A 20841-nucleotide genomic window follows, 5' to 3' on the forward strand; every position below is an offset into this window, starting at 1 on the left:
TGGTATGGTGATAATATGGTATGGTGGTAATATGGTATGGTGATAATATGGTATGGTGAGGTCCCTCAGTATGGTGATAATATGTTATGGTGATAATATGGTATGGTGAGGTCTCTCAGTATGGTGATAATATGGTATGGTGATAATATGGTATGGTGAGGTCTCTCAGTATGGTGATAATATGGTATGGTGAGGTCCCTCAGTATGGTGATAATATGGTATGTTGATAATATGGTATGGTGGTAATATGGTATGGTGATAATATGGTATGGTGATAATATGGTATATTGGTAATATGGTATGGTGATAATATGGTATATTGGTAATATGGTATGGTGATAATATGGTATGGTGATAATATGGTATGGTGATAATATGGTATGGTGGTAATATGGTATGGTGGTAATATGGTATGGTGATAATATGGTATGGTGATAATATGGTATGGTGATAATATGGTATGGTGGTAATATGGTATGGTGGTAATATGGTATGGTGATAATATGGTATGGTGATAATATGGTATGGTGGTAATATGGTATGGTGGTAATATGGTATGGTGATAATATGGTATGGTGATAATATGGTATATGGTATGGTGATAATATGGTATGGTGATAATATGGTATATGGTATGGTGGTAATATGGTATGGTGATAATATGGTATATGGTATGGTGATAATATGGTATGGTGATAATATGGTATGGTGATAATATGGTATGGTGATAATATGGTAGGGTGAGGTCTCTCAGTATGGTGATAATATGGTATGGTGATAATATGGTATGGTGATACTATGGTAGGGTGAGGTCTCTCAGTATGGTGATAATATGGTATGGTGATAATATGGTATGGTGAGGTCTCTCAGTATGGTGATAATATGGTATGGTGATTATATGGTACGGTGAGGTCTCTCAGTATGGTGATAATATGGTATGGTGATAATATGGTATGGTGATAATATGGTATGGTGATAATATGGTATGGTGAGGTCTCTCAGTATGGTGATAATATGGTATGGTGATAATATGGTATGGTGATAATATGGTATGGTGAGGTCTCTCAGTATGGTGATAATATGGTATGGTGATAATTTGGTATGGTGATAATATGGTATGGTGAGGTCTCTCAGTATGGTGATAATATGGTATGGTGATTATATGGTACGGTGAGGTCTCTCAGTATGGTGATAATATGGTATGGTGATAATATGGTATGGTGATAATATGGTATGGTGAGGTCTCTCAGTATGGTGATAATATGGTATGGTGATAATTTGGTATGGTGATAATATGGTATGGTGAGGTCTCTCAGTATGGTGATAATATGGTATGGTGATAATATGGTATGGTGAGGTCTCTCAGTATGGTGATAATATGGTATGGTGAGGTCCCTCAGTATGGTGATAATATGGTATGGTGATAATATGGTATGGTGAGGTCCCTCAGTATGGTGATAATATGGTATGGTGGTAATATGGTATGGTGATAATATGGTATGGTGATAATATGGTATTGGGAGGTCTCTCAGTATGGTGATAATATGGTATGGTGATAATATGGTATGGTGGTAATATGGTATGGTGATAATATGGTATGGTGAGGTCCCTCAGTATGGTGATAATATGTTATGGTGATAATATGGTATGGTGAGGTCTCTCAGTATGGTGATAATATGGTATGGTGGTAATATGGTATGGTGATAATATGGTATGGTGAGGTCTCTCAGTATGGTGATAATATGGTATGGTGAGGTCCCTCAGTATGGTGATAATATGGTATGTTGATAATATGGTATGGTGGTAATATGGTATGGTGATAATATGGTATGGTGATAATATGGTATATTGGTAATATGGTATGGTGATAATATGGTATATTGGTAATATGGTATGGTGATAATATGGTATGGTGATAATATGGTATGGTGATAATATGGTATGGTGGTAATATGGTATGGTGGTAATATGGTATGGTGATAATATGGTATGGTGATAATATGGTATGGTGATAATATGGTATGGTGGTAATATGGTATGGTGATAATATGGTATGGTGATAATATGGTATGGTGGTAATATGGTATGGTGGTAATATGGTATGGTGATAATATGGTATGGTGATAATATGGTATATGGTATGGTGATAATATGGTATGGTGATAATATGGTATATGGTATGGTGGTAATATGGTATGGTGATAATATGGTATATGGTATGGTGATAATATGGTATGGTGATAATATGGTATGGTGATAATATGGTATGGTGATAATATGGTAGGGTGAGGTCTCTCAGTATGGTGATAATATGGTATGGTGATAATATGGTATGGTGATACTATGGTAGGGTGAGGTCTCTCAGTATGGTGATAATATGGTATGGTGATAATATGGTATGGTGAGGTCTCTCAGTATGGTGATAATATGGTATGGTGATTATATGGTACGGTGAGGTCTCTCAGTATGGTGATAATATGGTATGGTGATAATATGGTATGGTGATAATATGGTATGGTGATAATATGGTATGGTGAGGTCTCTCAGTATGGTGATAATATGGTATGGTGATAATATGGTATGGTGATAATATGGTATGGTGAGGTCTCTCAGTATGGTGATAATATGGTATGGTGATAATTTGGTATGGTGATAATATGGTATGGTGAGGTCTCTCAGTATGGTGATAATATGGTATGGTGATAATATGGTATGGTGAGGTCTCTCAGTATGGTGATAATATGGTATGGTGATTATATGGTACGGTGAGGTCTCTCAGTATGGTGATAATATGGTATGGTGATAATATGGTATGGTGATAATATGGTATGGTGATAATATGGTATGGTGAGGTCTCTCAGTATGGTGATAATATGGTATGGTGATAATTTGGTATGGTGATAATATGGTATGGTGAGGTCTCTCAGTATGGTGATAATATGGTATGGTGATAATATGGTATGGTGAGGTCTCTCAGTATGGTGATAATATGGTATGGTGAGGTCCCTCAGTATGGTGATAATATGGTATGGTGATAATATGGTATGGTGAGGTCCCTCAGTATGGTGATAATATGGTATGGTGGTAATATGGTATGGTGATAATATGGTATGGTGATAATATGGTATTGGGAGGTCTCTCAGTATGGTGATAATATGGTATGGTGATAATATGGTATGGTGGTAATATGGTATGGTGATAATATGGTATGGTGAGGTCCCTCAGTATGGTGATAATATGTTATGGTGATAATATGGTATGGTGAGGTCTCTCAGTATGGTGATAATATGGTATGGTGGTAATATGGTATGGTGATAATATGGTATGGTGAGGTCTCTCAGTATGGTGATAATATGGTATGGTGAGGTCCCTCAGTATGGTGATAATATGGTATGTTGATAATATGGTATGGTGGTAATATGGTATGGTGATAATATGGTATGGTGATAATATGGTATATTGGTAATATGGTATGGTGATAATATGGTATATTGGTAATATGGTATGGTGATAATATGGTATGGTGATAATATGGTATGGTGATAATATGGTATGGTGGTAATATGGTATGGTGGTAATATGGTATGGTGATAATATGGTATGGTGATAATATGGTATGGTGATAATATGGTATGGTGGTAATATGGTATGGTGGTAATATGGTATGGTGATAATATGGTATGGTGATAATATGGTATGGTGGTAATATGGTATGGTGGTAATATGGTATGGTGATAATATGGTATGGTGATAATATGGTATATGGTATGGTGATAATATGGTATGGTGATAATATGGTATATGGTATGGTGGTAATATGGTATGGTGATAATATGGTATATGGTATGGTGATAATATGGTATGGTGATAATATGGTATGGTGATAATATGGTATGGTGATAATATGGTATATTGGTAATATGGTATGATGATAATATGGTATGGTGATAATATGGTATGGTGATAATATGGTATGGTGGTAATATGGTATGGTGGTAATATGGTATGGTGATAATATGGTATGGTGATAATATGGTATGGTGATAATATGGTATGGTGATAATATGGTATGGTGGTAATATGGTATGGTGGTAATATGGTATGGTGATAATATGGTATGGTGGTAATATGGTATGGTGAGGTCTCTCAGTATGGTGATAATATGGTATGGTGATAATATGGTATGGTGATGATATGGTATGGTGAGGTCCCTCAGTATGGTGATAATATGGTATGGTGATAATATGGTATGGTGATAATATGGTATGGTGGTAATATGGTATGGTGAGGTCCCTCAGTATGGTGATAATATGGTATGGTGAGGTCCCTCAGTATGGTGATAATATGGTATGGTGATAATATGGTATGGTGGTAATATGGTATGGTGATAATATGGTATGGTGATAATATGGTATGGTGGTAATATGGTATGGTGAGGTCTCTCAGTATGGTGATAATATGGTATGGTGATAATATGGTATGGTGATGATATGGTATGGTGATAATATGGTATGGTGATAATATGGTATGGTGAGGTCCCTCAGTATGGTGATAATATGGTATGGTGAGGTCTCTCAGTATGGTGATAATATGGTATGGTGATGATATGGTATGGTGATAATATGGTATGGTGAGGTCTCTCAGTATGGTGATAATGTGGTATGGTGATAATATGGCATGGTGATAATATGGTATGGTGAGGTCTCTCAGTATGGTGATAATATGGTATGGTGATAATATGGTATGGTGGTAATATGGTATGGTGAGGTCTCTCAGTATGGTGATAATATGGTATGGTGATAATATGGTATGGTGATAATATGGTATGGTGAGGTCTCTCAGTATGGTGGTAATATGGTATGGTGAGGTCTCTCAGTATGGTGATAATATGGTATGGTGATAATATGGTATTGTGGTAATATGGTATGGTGAGGTCTCTCAGTATGGTGATAATATGGTATGGTGGTAATATGGTATGGTGAGGTCTCTCAGTATGGTGATAATATGGTATGGTGATAATATGGTATGGTGATAATATGGTATGGTGAGGTCCCTCAGTATGGTGATAATATGGTATGGTGAGGTCTCTCAGTATGGTGGTAATATGGTATGGTGAGGTCTCTCAGTATGGTGATAATATGGTATGGTGATAATATGGTATGGTGATAATATGGTATGGTGATAATATGGTATGGTGAGGTCTCTCAGTATGGTGATGATATGGTATGGTGATAATATGGTATGGTGAGGTCTCTCAGTATGGTGGTAATATGGTATGGTGATAATATGGTAGGGTGATAATATGGTATGGTGATAATATGGTATGGTGATAATATGGTATGGTGATAATATGGTATGGTGAGGTCTCTCAGTATGGTGATAATATGGTATGGTGGTAACATGGTATGGTGGTAATATGGTATGGTGAGGTCTCTCAGTATGGTGATAATATGGTATGGTGATAATATGGTAGGGTGATAATATGGTATGGTGATAATATGGTATGGTGAGGTCTCTCAGTATGGTGATAATATGGTATGGTGGTAATATGGTATGGTGATAATATGGTATGGTGATAATATGGTATGGTGATAATATGGTATGGTGGTAATATGGTATGGTGAGGTCTCTCAGTATGGTGGTAATATGGTATGGTGATAATATGGTATGGTGATAATATGGTATGGTGAGGTCCCTCAGTATGGGGATAATATGGTATGGTGAGGTCCCTCAGTATGGTGATAATATGGTATGGTGATAATATGGTATGGTGGTAATATGGTATGGTGATAATATGGTATGGTGAGGTCTCTCAGTATGGTGATAATATGGTATGGTGAGGTCCCTCAGTATGGTGATAATATGGTATGGTGATAATATGGTATTGGGAGGTCCCATCCATCTCTCCTCTCTAGCTGGTCTGTACCGCTCGGTGCAGGCCCATCGCAACCAGTCTCAAAGATATGGTTCAACCCTACAGCAGAACCCTAGAGCTCTGTGTCACTAACCTTCTATACTATTCTAACATATACCCTCTCCTCTATTCTATTCTAACATATACCCTCTCCTCTATTCTATTATATTCTAACATATACCCTCTCCTCTATACTATTATAACATATACCCTCTCCTCTCCTCTATTCTATTCTAACATATACCCTCTCCTCTATTCTATTATATTCTAACATATACCCTCTCCTCTATACTATTATAACATATACCCTCTCCTCTATTCTATTCTAACATATACCCTCTCCTCTATTCTATTATAACATATACCCTCTCCTCTATTCTATTATAACATATACCCTCTCCTCTATTCTATTCTAACATATACCCTCTCCTCTCCTCTATTCTATTATAACATATACCCTCTCCTCTATTCTATTATAACATATACCCTCTCCTCTCCTCTATTCTATTCTAACATATACCCTCTCCTCTATTCTATTATATTCTAACATATACCCTCTCCTCTATACTATTATAACATATACCCTCTCCTCTATTCTATTCTAACATATACCCTCTCCTCTATTCTATTCTAACATATACCCTCTCCTCTATTCTATTCTAACATATACCCTCTCCTCTCCTCTATTCTATTATAACATATACCCTCTCCTCTATTCTATTATAACATATACCCTCTCCTCTATTCTATTCTAACATATACCCTCTCCTCTATACTATTCTAACATATACCCTCTCCTCTATACTATTCTAACATATACCCTCTCCTCTATACTGTTCTAACATATACCCTCTCCTCTATTATATTCTAACATATACCCTCTCCTCTCCTCTATTCTATTCTAACATATACCCTCTCCTCTATTCTATTCTAACATATACCCTCTCCTCTATTCTATTCTAACATATACCCTCTCCTCTATTCTATTCTAACATATACCCTCTCCTCTATTCTAATATAACATATACCCTCTCCTCTATTCTATTCTAACATTTACCCTCTCCTCTATTCTATTCTAACAAATACCCTCTCCTCTATACTATTCTAACATATACCCTCTCCTCTATTCTATTCTAACATATACCCTCTCCTCTATTCTATTATAACATATACCCTCTCCTCTATTCTATTATAACATATACCCTCTCCTCTATACTGTTCTAACATATACCCTCTCCTCTATACTATTATAACATATACCCTCTCCTCTATTCTATTCTAACATTTACCCTCTCCTCTATACTATTCTAACATATACCCTCTCCTCTATACTGTTCTAACATATACCCTCTCCTCTATTCTATTATAACATATACCCTCTCCTCTATACTATTCTAACATATACCCTCTCCTCTATTCTATTCTACATATACCCTCTCCTCTATTCTATTCTAACATATACCCTCTCCTCTATTCTATTCTAACATATACCCTCTCCTCTATTCTATTATATTCTAACATATACCCTCTCCTCTATTCTATTCTACATATACCCTCTCCTCTATTCTATTCTAACATATACCCTCTCCTCTATTCTATTATAACATATACCCTCTCCTCTATTCTATTCTAACATATACCCTCTCCTCTCCTCTATTCTATTCTAACATCTACCCTCTCCTGTAGCTGGTCTGTACCGCTCGGTGCTATTGTAACATGTACCCTCTCCTGTAGCTGGTCTGTACCGCTCTAACATGTACCCTCTCCTGTAGCTGGTCTGTATCGCTCTAACATGTACCCTCTCCTGTAGCTGGTCTGTACCGCTCAGTGCTGTTGTAACATATACCCTCTCCTGTAGCTGGTCTGTACTGTTTTAACATATACCCTCTCCTGTAGCTTGTCTGTACTGTTGTAACATCTACCCTCTCCTGTAGCTGGTCTGTATCGCTCTAACATGTACCCTCTCCTGTAGCTGGTCTGTACCGCTCGGTGCTGTTGTAACATCTACCCTCTCCTGTAGCTGGTCTGTACTGTTGTAACATGTACCGTCTCCTGTAGCTGGTCTGTACCGCTCTAACATGTACCCTCTCCTGTAGCTGGTCTGTATCGCTCTAACATGTATCCTCTCCTGTAGCTGGTCTGTACCGCTCGGTGCAGGCCCATCACAGCCAGGCTCGTAGAGAGGGCAGTGCCCTACAGCAGGACACTGGACCTCTGTATGACTTTAACCTCGACGAGGAGCTGGAGCTGGAGCTGGACGAGGAGACCATGGAGGCCATGTTCGGTCAGGACCTGGCCAGCGACACTGACATCCTGGGCATGTGGATCCCAGAGGTACTGGACTGGCCAACATGGGTGTGTGTGAGCGCAGGGTTTTGCTGCTTCCTTTTCCTCGCCTTGACTAATAAGGTCTTCATCCTGACTTTCCACGTCACTAAACGTCTCACTCTCAGTGGGGAGACTGACGTGGAAGTTTAGGGTTTAGACTCTCACCAGCTAACTTTCACTCACACACTCATTCACTTGGGTGCTGTAAAATGCTAACTGTCTGCTTAGAGAGGTTGATGCTTACTCACTATCACACACTCAAACACGCACGCACACACGCACATACACACACACACACACACACACACACACACACACACACACACATATACACACACATGCTCAAACTCCACACACACACACACACACACACACACACACACACACACACACACACACACACACACACACACACACACACACATGCTCAAACTCTCACACACACACACACATACACAAACGTACACACACACACACACACACACATGCTCAAACTCTCACACTCTCACATGGCAGTGATTTCTGTCGTTAGCCTAACTAGCATGCCGTGGATGGGATGTCAATGGGGTTTGCTAGTAAATCAGGTGGAACGCTAACATGCTAATGGTGATTACAGTGGGTGGCATTGATCATCAAGTCTTGTTGCTTGTGGTTAATTCATGGCTAATCATCTTGTTGCTATGGTATCATGTTGTCTATACTGCTGTCATACTCAGCTGTCTGTTAGTGGCATCATGCTATTGATGTCCTAGATATGAACTGACTTTGTGTTCACGTCTCTGTGTGTCCCCTCTCTGTCTCCGTGTCCCCTCCCTGTCTCCGTGTCCCCTCCCTGTCTCCGTGTCCCCTCCCTCTCCTCCCTGTCTCCGTGTCCCCTCCCTCCCCTCCCTGTCTCTGTGTCCCCTCCCTGTCTCCGTGTCCCCTCCCCTCCCTGTCTCTGTGTCCCCTCCCTGTCTCCGTGTCCCCTCCCTCCCCTCCCTGTCTCCGTGTCCCCTCTCTGTCTCCGTGTCCCCTCCCTGTCTCTGTGTCCCCTCCCTGTCTCCGTGTCCCCTCCCTGTCTCTGTGTCCCCTCCCTCTCCTCCCTGTCTCCGTGTCCCCTCCCTGTCTCCGTGTCCCCTCCCTGTCTCCGTGTCCCCTCCCTGTCTCCGTGTCCCCTCCCTGTCTCCGTGTCCCCTCCCTGTCTCCGTGTCCCCTCCCTGTCTCCGTGTCCCCTCCCTGTCTCCGTGTTCTCTCCCTGTCTCCGTGTCCCCTCCCTGTCTCCGTGTCCCCTCCCTGTCTCCGTGTCCCCTCCCTGTCTCCGTGTCCCCTCCCTGTCTCCGTGTCCCCTACCTGTCTCCGTGTCCCCTCCCTGTCTCCGTGTCCTCTCCCTGTCTCCGTGTCCCCTCCCTGTCTCCGTGTCCCCTCCCTGTCTCCGTGTCCTCTCCCTGTCTCCGTGTCCCCTCCCTCTCCTCCCTGTCTCCGTGTCCCCTCCCTCTCCTCCCTGTCTCCGTGTCCCCTCTCTGTCTCCATGTCCCCTCCCCTCCCTGTCCCCTTCCTGTCTCCGTGTCCTCTCCCTGTCTCCGTGTCCCCTCCCTCTCCTCCCTGTCTCCGTGTCCCCTCTCTGTCTCCGTGTCCCCTCCCTCCCCTCCCTCTCCTCCCTGTCTCCGTGTCCCCTCTCTGTCTCCGTGTCCCCTCCCTGTCTCCGTGTCCCCTCCCTGTCTCCGTGTCCCCTCCCTGTCTCCGTGTCCCCTCCCTGTCTCCGTGTCCCCTCCCTGTCTCCGTGTCCCCTCCCTCTCCTCCCTGTCTCCGTGTCCCCTCTCTGTCTCCGTGTCCCCTCCCTCCCCTCCCTGTCCCCTTCCTGTCTCCGTGTCCCCTTTCTGTCTCCGTGCCCCCTCCCTGTCTCCGTGTCCCCTCCCTCTCCTCCCTGTCTCCGTGTCCCCTCCCTGTCTCCGTGTCCCCTCCCTCCCCTCCCTGTCCCCTCCCTGTCTCCGTGTCCCCTCCCTCCCCTCCCTGTCCCCTCCCTGTCTCTGTGTCCCCTCCCTGTCTCCGTGTCCCCTCCCTCCCTTCCCTGTCTCCATGTCCCCTCCCTCCCCTCCCTGTCTCCATGTCCCCTCCCTCCCCTCCCTGTCTCCGTGTCCCCTCCCTGTCTCCGTGTCCCCTCCCTCCCCTCCCTGTCTCCGTGTCCCCTCCCTCCCCTCCCTGTCTCCCCTCCCTGTCCTCTGGCAGCATGTGTGTGAGACAGAGGAACGAGACGAGGTGGTAGTGTGTGAGTTGTGTGAGGCTAGCGTTGCCAACTTCAACCAGCACATGAAGAAGAGCCACCCTGGCTGCGGGCGCAGCGCCAACCGACAGGGTTACCGGAGCAACGGCTCCTACGTAGACGGGTGGTTCGGAGGGGAGTGCGGCAGCGGCAACCCCTACTACCTCCTCTGTGGTAGCTGTCGGGACAAACACCTGGCGGTTAAGAGTAAAACCACAGTCCCCGTGACGGAGAGGTCAGTGGCGGACAGAAGGTGACGCGCCAGGGTTTTCTTAAATTACAGACTTGTGACTCTTGTGTTGTACAACTAAAACTTAAGATTCGATACACACTGTTTAACAGTGACGAGATGATGTTGTGATCACTAACCACGTGTCATGGTCCATGTTCAGATATAAAGGACTCGCCCCGGACCTGTTGGGGAAGCAGGACAGTGTCTATGAAGGTACCGGTTCTGATTAAACATGATGAGTCATTTGTTCCAGAGGTTCTTGTCCCTGATCATATGAATGACTGGTTCCACTGTAGCTTTATGGCTGATAGTATGACTGGTTCCACTGTAGCTTTATGGCTGATAGTATGACTGGTTCCACTGTAGCTTTATGGCTGATAGTATGACTGGTTCCACTGTAGCTTTATGGCTGATAGTATGACTGGTTCCACTGTAGCTTTATGGCTGATAGTATGACTGGTTCCACTGTAGCTTTATGGCTGATAGTATGACTGGTTCCACTGTAGCTTTATGGCTGATAGTATGACTGGTTCCACTGTAGCTTTATGGCTGATAGTATGACTGGTTCCACTGTAGCTTTATGGCTGATAGTATGACTGGTTCCACTGTAGCTTTATGGCTGATAGTATGACTGGTCCACTGTAGCTTTATGGCTGATAGTATGACTGGTTCCACTGTAGCTTTATGGCTGATAGTATGACTGGTTCCACTGTAGCTTTATGGCTGATAGTATGACTGGTTCCACTGTAGCTTTATGGCTGATAGTATGACTGGTTCCACTGTAGCTTTATGGCTGATACTATGACTGGTTCCACTGTAGCTTTATGGCTGATATAATGACTGGTTCCACTGTAGCTTTATGGCTGATAGTATGACTGGTCCACTGTAGCTTTATGGCTGATAGTATGACTGGTTCCACTGTAGCTTTATGGCTGATAGTATGACTGGTTCCACTGTAGCTTTATGGCTGATAGTATGACTGGTTCCACTGTAGCTTTATGGCTGATAGTATGACTGGTTCCACTGTAGCTTTATGGCTGATAGTATGACTGGTCCACTGTATCTTTATGGCTGATAGTATAACTGGTTCCACTGTAGCTTTATGGCTGATAGTATGACTGGTCCACTGTATCTTTATGGCTGATAGTATGACTGGTTCCACTGTAGCTTTATGGCTGATAGTATGACTGGTTCCACTGTAGCTTTATGGCTGATAGTATGACTGGTTCCACTGTAGCTTTATGGCTGATAGTATGACTGGTTCCACTGTAGCTTTATGGCTGATAGTATGACTGGTTCCACTGTAGCTTTATGGCTGATAGTATGACTGGTCCACTGTAGCTTTATGGCTGATAGAATGACTGGTTCCACTGTAGCTTTATGGCTGATAGTATGACTGGTTCCACTGTAGCTTTATGGCTGATAGTATGACTGGTTCCACTGTAGCTTTATGGCTGATAGTATGACTGGTTCCACTGTAGCTTTATGGCTGATAGTATGACTGGTTCCACTGTAGCTTTATGGCTGATAGTATGACTGGTTCCACTGTAGCTTTATGGCTGATAGTATGACTGGTTCCACTGTAGCTTTATGGCTGATAGTATGACTGGTTCCACTGTAGCTTTATGTGAGGTTCCACTGTAGCTTTATGGCTGATAGTATGACTGGTTCCACTGTAGCTTTATGGCTGATAGTATGACTGGTTCCACTGTAGCTTTATGGCTGATAGTATGACTGGTTCCACTGTAGCTTTATGGCTGATAGTATGACTGGTTCCACTGTAGCTTTATGGCTGATAGTATGACTGGTTCCACTGTAGTTTTATGGCTGATAGTATGACTGGTTCCACTGTAGCTTTATGGCTGATAGTATGACTGGTTCCACTGTAGCTTTATGGCTGATAGTATGACTGGTTCCACTGTAGCTTTATGGCTGATAGTATGACTGGTTCCACTGTAGCTTTATGGCTGATAGTATGACTGGTTCCACTGTAGCTTTATGGCTGATAGTATGACTGGTCCACTGTAGCTTTATGGCTGATAGTATGACTGGTTCCACTGTAGCTTTATGGCTGATAGTATGACTGGTTCCACTGTAGCTTTATGGCTGATAGTATGACTGGTTCCACTGTAGCTTTATGGCTGATAGTATGACTGGTTCCACTGTAGCTTTATGGCTGATAGTATGACTGGTTCCACTGTAGCTTTATGGCTGATAGTATGACTGGTCCACTGTAGCTTTATGGCTGATAGTATGACTGGTCCACTGTAGCTTTATGGCTGATAGTATGACTGGTTCCACTGTATCTTTATGGCTGATAGTATGACTGGTTCCACTGTAGCTTTATGGCTGATAGTATGACTGGTTCCACTGTAGCTTTATGGCTGATAGTATGACTGGTTCCACTGTAGCTTTATGGCTGATAGTATGACTGGTCCACTGTAGCTTTATGGCTGATAGTATGACTGGTCCACTGTAGCTTTATGGCTGATAGTATGACTGGTTCCACTGTATCTTTATGGCTGATAGTATGACTGGTTCCACTGTATCTTTATGGCTGATAGTATGACTGGTTCCACTGTAGCTTTATGGCTGATAGTATGACTGGGTCCACTGTAGCTTTATGGCTGATAGTATGACTGGTCCACTGTATCTTTATGGCTGATAGTATGACTGGTCCACTGTAGCTTTATGGCTGATAGTATGACTGGTTCCACTGTAGCTTTATGGCTGATAGTATGACTGGTTCCACTGTAGCTTTATGGCTGATAGTATGACTGGTCCACTGTATCTTTATGGCTGATAGTATGACTGGTTCCACTGTAGCTTTATGGCTGATAGTATGACTGGTTCCACTGTAGCTTTATGGCTGATAGTATGACTGGTTCCACTGTAGCTTTATGGCTGATAGTATGACTGGTTCCACTGTAGCTTTCTGGCTGATAGTATGACTGGTTCCACTGTAGCGTTATGGCTGATAGTATGACTGGTTCCACTGTAGCTTTATGGCTGATAGTATGACTGGTTCCACTGTAGCTTTATGGCTGATAGTATGACTGGTTCCACTGTAGCTTTATGGCTGATAGTATGACTGGTTCCACTGTAGCTTTATGGCTGATAGTATGACTGGTTCCACTGTAGCTCTATGGCTGATAGTATGACTGGTCCACTGTATCTTTATGGCTGATAGTATGACTGGTCCACTGTAGCTTTATGGCTGATAGTGTGACTGTTATTCTCTATAACCACATGGCTGATAGTATGACTGCTATTCTCTATAACCACATGGCTGATAGTATGGCTGTTATTCTCTATAACCACGTGGCTGATAGTATGACTGTTATTCTCTGTAACCACATGGCTGATAGTATGACTGTTATTCTCTGTAACCACGTGGCTGATAGTATGACTGTTATTCTCTATAACCACGTGGCTGATAGTATGACTGTTATTCTCTAACCACATGGCTGATAGTATGACTGTTATTCTCTATAACCACATGGCTGATAGTATGACTGTTATTCTCTATAACCACGTGGCTGATAGTATGACTGTTATTCTCTAACCACATGGCTGATAGTATGACTGTTATTCTCTATAACCACATGGCTGATAGTATGACTGTTATTCTCTATAACCACGTGGCTGATAGTATGACTGTTATTCTCTAACCACATGGCTGATAGTATGACTGTTATTCTCTATAACCACATGGCTGATAGTGTGACTGTTATTCTCTATAACCACGTGGCTGATAGTATGACTGTGTTATTCTCTATAACCACGTGGCTGATAGTATGACTGTGTTATTCTCTATAACCACGTGGCTGATAGTATGACTGTGTTATTCCCTATAACCACGCGGCTGATATTGTGACTGTTATTCTCTATAACCACGTGGCTGATAGTATGACTGTGTTATTCTCTATAACCACGTGGCTGATAGTATGACTGTTATTCTCTATAACCACGTGGCTGATAGTGTGACTGTTATTCTCTATAACCACGTGGCTGATAGTATGACTGTTATTCTCTACAACCACGTGGCTGATAGTATGACTGTTATTCTCTATAACCACGTGGCTGATAGTATGACTGTTATTCTCTATAACCACGTGGCTGATAGTATGACTGTTATTCTCTATAACCACGTGGCTGATAGTATGACTGTTATTCTCTATAACCACGTGGCTGATAGTATGACTGTTATTCTCTATAACCACGTGGCTGATAGTATGACTGTTATTCTCTGTAACCACGTGGCTGATAGTATGACTGTTATTCTCTGTAACCACGTGGCTGATAGTATGACTGTGTTATTCTCTATAACCACGTGGCTGATAGTATGACTGTTATTCTCTGTAACCACGTGGCTGATAGTATGGCTGTTATTCTCTATAACCACATGGCTGATAGTATAACTGTTATTCTCTATAACCACATGGCTGATAGTATAACTGTTATTCTCTATAACCACCTGGCTGACAGTATGACTGTTATTCTCTATAATCACGTGGCTAATAGTATGACTGTGTTATTCTCTATAATCACGTGGCTGATAGTATGACTGTTATTCTCTAACCACATGGCTGATAGTATGACTGTTATTCTCTACAACCACGTGGCTGATAGTGTGACTGTTATTCTCTATAACCACGTGGCTGATAGTATGACTGTTATTCTCTATAACCACGTTGCTGATAGTATGACTGTTATTCTCTACAACCACGTGGCTGATAGTGTGACTGTTATTCTCTACAACCACGTGGCTGATAGTATGACTGTTATTCTCTATAACCACGTGGCTGATAGTGTGACTGTTATTCTCTATAACCACGTTGTTGATAGTATGACTGTTATTCTCTATAACCACGTTGCTGATAGTATGACTGTTATTCTCTATAACCACGTGGCTGATAGTATGACTGTTATTCTCTATAACCACGTGGCTGATAGTATGACTGTTATTCTCTATAACCACGTGGCTGATAGTGTGACTGTTATTCTCTACAACCACGTGGCTGATAGTATGGCTGTTATTCTCTACAACCACGTGGCTGATAGTGTGACTGTTATTCTCTATAACCACGTGGCTGATAGTATGACTGTTATTCTCAATAACCACGTTGCTGATAGTATGACTGTTATTCTCTACAACCACGTGGCTGATAGTGTGACTGTTATTCTCTACAACCCTTTCAGAGGAATGGGACATGCTGGATGTTGATGAGGATGAGAGGTTAACTGGGGACGAGGAGTTTGAGCTGCTGGCGGGACCGTTGGGTCTGAGCGAGCGCCGGGTCGTCCCAGAGGCCGTCCAGTTCCCCGACAGTGACCCCCTGGGAGCGTCCGTAGCCATGGTGACCGCCACCAACAGCATGGAGGAGACTCTGTTGCAGATAGGTGAGGGGCTGATAAACACAGTGGGTGGTTCAGATGTGTCTGGTCCTCTCTGTAATGTGGGTGGTTCAGATGTGTCTGGTCCTCTGTAATGTGGGTGGTTCGGATGTGTCTGGTCCTCTCTGTAATGTGGGTGAGATGTGTACGGTCCTCTCTGTAATGTGGGTGGTTCAGATGTGTCTGGTCCTCTCTGTAATGTGGGTGAGATGTGTACGGTCCTCTCTGTAATGTGGGTGGTTCAGATGTGTCTGGTCCTCTCTGTAATGTGGGTGGTTCAGATGTGTCTGGTCCTCTCTGTAATGTGGGTGATTCAGATGTGTCTGGTCCTCTCTGTAATGTGGGTGGTTCAGATGTGTCTGGTCCTCTCTGTAATGTGGGTGGTTCAGATGTGTCTGGTCCTCTCTGTAATGTGGGTGGTTCAGATGTGTCTGGTCCTCTCTGTAATGTGGGTGGTTCAGATGTGTCTGGTCCTCTCTGTAATGTGGGTGAGATGTGTCTGGTCCTCTCTGTAATGTGGGTGGTTCAGATGTGTCTGGTCCTCTCTGTAATGTGGGTGGTTCAGATGTGTCTGGTCCTCTCTGTAATGTGGGTGAGATGTGTCTGGTCCTCTCTGTAATGTGGGTGGTTCAGATGTGTCTGGTCCTCTCTGTAATGTGGGTGGTTCAGATGTGTCTGGTCCTCTCTGTAATGTGGGTGGTTCAGATGTGTCTGGTCCTCTCTGTAATGTGGGTGGTTCAGATGTGTCTGGTCCTCTCTGTAATGTGGGTGGTTCAGATGTGTCTGGTCCTCTCTGTAATGTGGGTGAGATGTGTCTGGTCTTCTCTGTAATGTGGGTGGTTCAGATGTGTCTGGTCCTCTCTGTAATGTGGGTGGTTCAGATGTGTATGGTCCTCTCTGTAATTCTACATTGTGCGCCAGCTTCAGCACGTGTCTGCGTGTGTTTCCCAGGCTGCCAGGGCGCGGTGGAGAACAGCTCCTCGGGCAGGGTGACTCTGGGGGAGCAGGCCGCAGCGCTGGAGAACCCCCACGACAGGGTCATGGCTCTGAGGAGAGTGACCTCTGCAGCGCAGGTCCTCCTGGCCAGGACCATGGTGATGAGAGCCCTGTCTCTACTCTCTGTCAGGTGGGTCTGTCTGTAGACTAGGCGTAGACTAGGTGTAGGCTAGGTTTAGGACTGTGTGTAGACTAGGTGTAGGACTGTGTAGACTAGGTGTAGGACTGGTTGTAGGCTAGGTTTAGGACTGGGTGTAGACTAGGTGTAGGACTGTGTGTAGACTAGGTGTAGGACTGTGTGTAGACTACGTGTAGGACTGTGTGTAGACTAGGTGTAGACTGTGTTTAGACTAGGTGTAGGACTGTGTGTAGACTATGTGTAGGACTGTGTTTAGACTAGGTGTAGGACTGTGTGTAGACTAGGTGTAGGACTGTGTGTAGACTAGGTGTAGGACTGTGTGTAGACTACGTGTAGGACTGTGTGTAGACTAGGTGTAGACTGTGTTTAGACTAGGTGTAGGACTGTGTGTAGACTATGTGTAGGACTGTGTTTAGACTAGGTGTAGGACTGTGTGTAGACTAGGTGTAGGACTGTGTGTAGACTACGTGTAGGACTGTGTTTAGACTAGGTGTAGGACTGTGTGTAGATTAGGTGTAGGACTGTGTAGACTAGGTGTAGGACTGGTTGTAGGCTAGGTGTAGACTAGGTGTAGGACTGTGTGTAGACTATGTGTAGGACTGTGTGTAGACTAGGTGTAGGACTGGTTGTAGGCTAGGTGTAGACTAGGTGTAGGACTGTGTGTAGACTATGTGTAGGACTGTGTGTAGACTAGGTGTAGACTGTGTTTAGACTAGGTGTAGACTGTGTTTAGACTAGGTGTAGACTGTGTTTAGACTAGGTGTAGGACTGTGTTTAGACTAGGTGTATGACTGTGTGTAGACTAGGTGTAGGACTGTGTGTAGATTAGGTGTAGGACTGTGTAGACTAGGTGTAGGACTGGTTGTAGGCTAGGTGTAGACTAGGTGTAGGACTGTGTGTAGACTATGTGTAGGACTGTGTGTAGACTAGGTGTAGGACTGGTTGTAGGCTAGGTGTAGACTATGTGTAGGACTGTGTGTAGACTAGGTGTAGACTGTGTTTAGACTAGGTGTAGGACTGTGTTTAGACTAGGTGTATGACTGTGTGTAGACTAGGTGTAGGACTGTGTGTAGATTAGGTGTAGGACTGTGTAGACTAGGTGTAGGACTGGTTGTAGGCTAGGTGTAGACTAGGTGTAGGACTGTGTGTAAACTATGTGTAGGACTGTGTGTAGACTAGGTGTAGGACTGTGTAGACTAGGTGTAGGACTGGTTGTAGGCTAGGTGTAGACTAGGTGTAAGACTGTGTGTAGACTGTGTAGGACTGTGTGTAGACTAGGTGTAGGACTGTGTAGACTAGGTGTAGGACTGGTTGTAGGCTAGGTGTAGACTAGTGGTAGGACTTTGTGTAGACTATGTGTAGGACTGTGTGTAGACTAGGTGTAGGACTGTGTTTAGACTAGGTGTAGGACTGTGTATAGATAATGTGTTGGTCTTTGTCTCTTTCTCTCTCTCGGGCGCTCTCTCTCTCTCTGTCTCTCTTTGTCTCTGGCTGTCTCTCTGTCTCGTTGGTGTCTCTCTCAGTCTCGATCTCTCTCCATTCATCTCATGTTCCACTGTGTTTAGTTGGTGTCAGTGTATAAGGGTGAACTGCATTGCAACTACTATATGTTTATGAGTATGGCCTCCTCTCTCTCCCTCCCCTCTCCCTCCCCCTTTCTCTCTCCCTCCCCCTTTCTCTCTCTCTCCCCCCCTCTATCTCTCTCCCCTCCCCTCCCTCCCCTCTCTCTCTCCCTCCCTCCCTCCCTCCCTCCCTCCCTCCCTCGCTCCCTCCCTCCCTCCCTCCCTCCCTCCCTCCTCTCTCTCCCTCCCCTCTCTCTCCCCTCGCCTCCCTCCCCTCTCTCCCTTCCTCCCTCCCTCCCTCCTCTCTCTCCCTCCCCTCCTCTCTCCCCCTCCTCTCTCTCCCTCTCTCTCCCCTCCTCTCCCTCCCTCCCCTCTCTCTCCCCTCCTCTCTCTCCCTCCCTCCCCTCTCTCTCCCCCTGTCCCTCTCTCTCAGTGGTTCTAGCTGCAGCCTGGCAGCAGGGTTGGAGTCTCTGGGTCTGACAGACATCAGGACCCTGGTCAGACTGATGTGTCTGGCTGCAGCGGGGCGAGCCGGCCTCTCCACCAGCCCCACATCTGGATCAGGGGCCTCAGAGCGGCCCCGCGGGGCCACCAAGGCCAGCAAACCTATCTCCTGTCTGGCCTATCTCAGTACGGCTGTGGGTTGTCTGGCCTCCAACAGCCCCAACGCTGCCAAGCTGCTGGTCCAGCTCTGCACACAGGTAACAACAGATACACAACTCAGACTCACACAAAGATAATAGACTGGAAGAGAAACAGGAAGTGACCAGTTCTCTACTGCACTCAACGACTTTCAAAAAGACAGGAAGTTCAAGTCAACACAACTTTAGTTCAGCACCACACTTATGCAATACTTAACTTGACCTATACATATTTCCCAGAGTGCCTTAGCTTTCGAGTGAATTGTAGTTACCAGCCATGACTGTATTTGTTATTGACAGAGACAAGAGATTGTTTGCAGTCATTGTTTTTTGTTGTCCTGTGGGTTTCCCCCGAGCCAGATCATTTAAAATAAAAATGTTCAACAACAATACAACAAGTATTTAACGAGGCCTTTATTTTGAGGGCCTAGTTTGACACCAATACAGTAGTAGCCTGACTGAAACTCATGGTTTTCAGGTCTGCAGATCACATTATGATTGGTTGGCAAAGTGCTGTGTAATTCCTATGGGAATCCAGCCAGAGTGAAGATATCCAACCATTTGACATGTTCTCCCGTAACCTACATTCAGATTGACTGCTGGGTCGGGAAGACTAAGATATGAGAGACGACCTAAACCATCCAAACTGGAACAACCATTTCAGTAATGGACGCAATTAACTACAAAAGTAACAGATCGGATTAGTTGATCAAAATGTCTGTTATTCGTATTTGAGTAGCATAAGATGAATTAATCAATCGATGTGCTACATGTAAAAACATAGATATTGAGGAATAATTCTAAAAATCAACCTGCAATAGAGCATGCTGGGAAATATGATAATTTTGAGAGTGGTTTTGATTTAATACTGGTTATAAACACCCAGCACTGGGGTTATTTTAGCTGGTGTAGAATACAGCCGGTGTAGAATACAGCCGGTGTAGAATACAGCCGGTGTTTAATACAGCCGGTGTTTAATACAGCCGGTGTTTAATACAGCCGGTGTTTAATACAGCCGGTGTTTAATACAGCCGGTGTAGAATACAGCCGGTGTTTAATACAGCCGGTGTTCAATACAGCCGGTGTTCAATACAGCCGGTGTTTAATACAGCCGGTGTTTAATACAGCCGGTGTAGAATACAGCCGGTGTAGAATACAGCCGGTGTTTAATACAGCCGGTGTAGAATACAGCCGGTGTTTAATACAGCCGGTGTAGAATACAGCCGGTGTAGAATACAGCCGGTGTAGAATACAGCCGGTGTTTAATACAGCCAGTGTTTAATACAGCCGGTGTAGAATACAGCCGGTGTTTAATACAGCCGGTGTAGAATACAGCCGGTGTAGAATACAGCCGGTGTTCAATACAGCCGGTGTAGAATACAGCCGGTGTAGA

At 44.0% G+C, this 20841-nt stretch overlaps 1 protein-coding gene across 1 annotated transcript in view; it reads left to right on the forward strand.

Annotated features, from left to right (window-relative positions):
- Positions 1 to 20841, forward strand: part of LOC139411797 (probable E3 ubiquitin-protein ligase HERC1) — a 287754-nt gene that overhangs the window by 129216 nt on the left and 137697 nt on the right. The window contains exons 49-54 of the mRNA XM_071158543.1: positions 8049 to 8269; positions 10448 to 10716; positions 10874 to 10926; positions 15916 to 16116; positions 17062 to 17236; positions 19241 to 19508. Coding sequence (XP_071014644.1) covers positions 8049 to 8269; positions 10448 to 10716; positions 10874 to 10926; positions 15916 to 16116; positions 17062 to 17236; positions 19241 to 19508 — 1187 coding nt within the window. The remainder of the gene's footprint in view (positions 1 to 8048; positions 8270 to 10447; positions 10717 to 10873; positions 10927 to 15915; positions 16117 to 17061; positions 17237 to 19240; positions 19509 to 20841) is intronic.

Source organism: Oncorhynchus clarkii, chromosome 6 (genome assembly GCF_045791955.1).
Source record: "Oncorhynchus clarkii lewisi isolate Uvic-CL-2024 chromosome 6, UVic_Ocla_1.0, whole genome shotgun sequence".
In the NCBI taxonomy this organism is placed as follows: domain Eukaryota; kingdom Metazoa; phylum Chordata; class Actinopteri; order Salmoniformes; family Salmonidae; genus Oncorhynchus; species Oncorhynchus clarkii.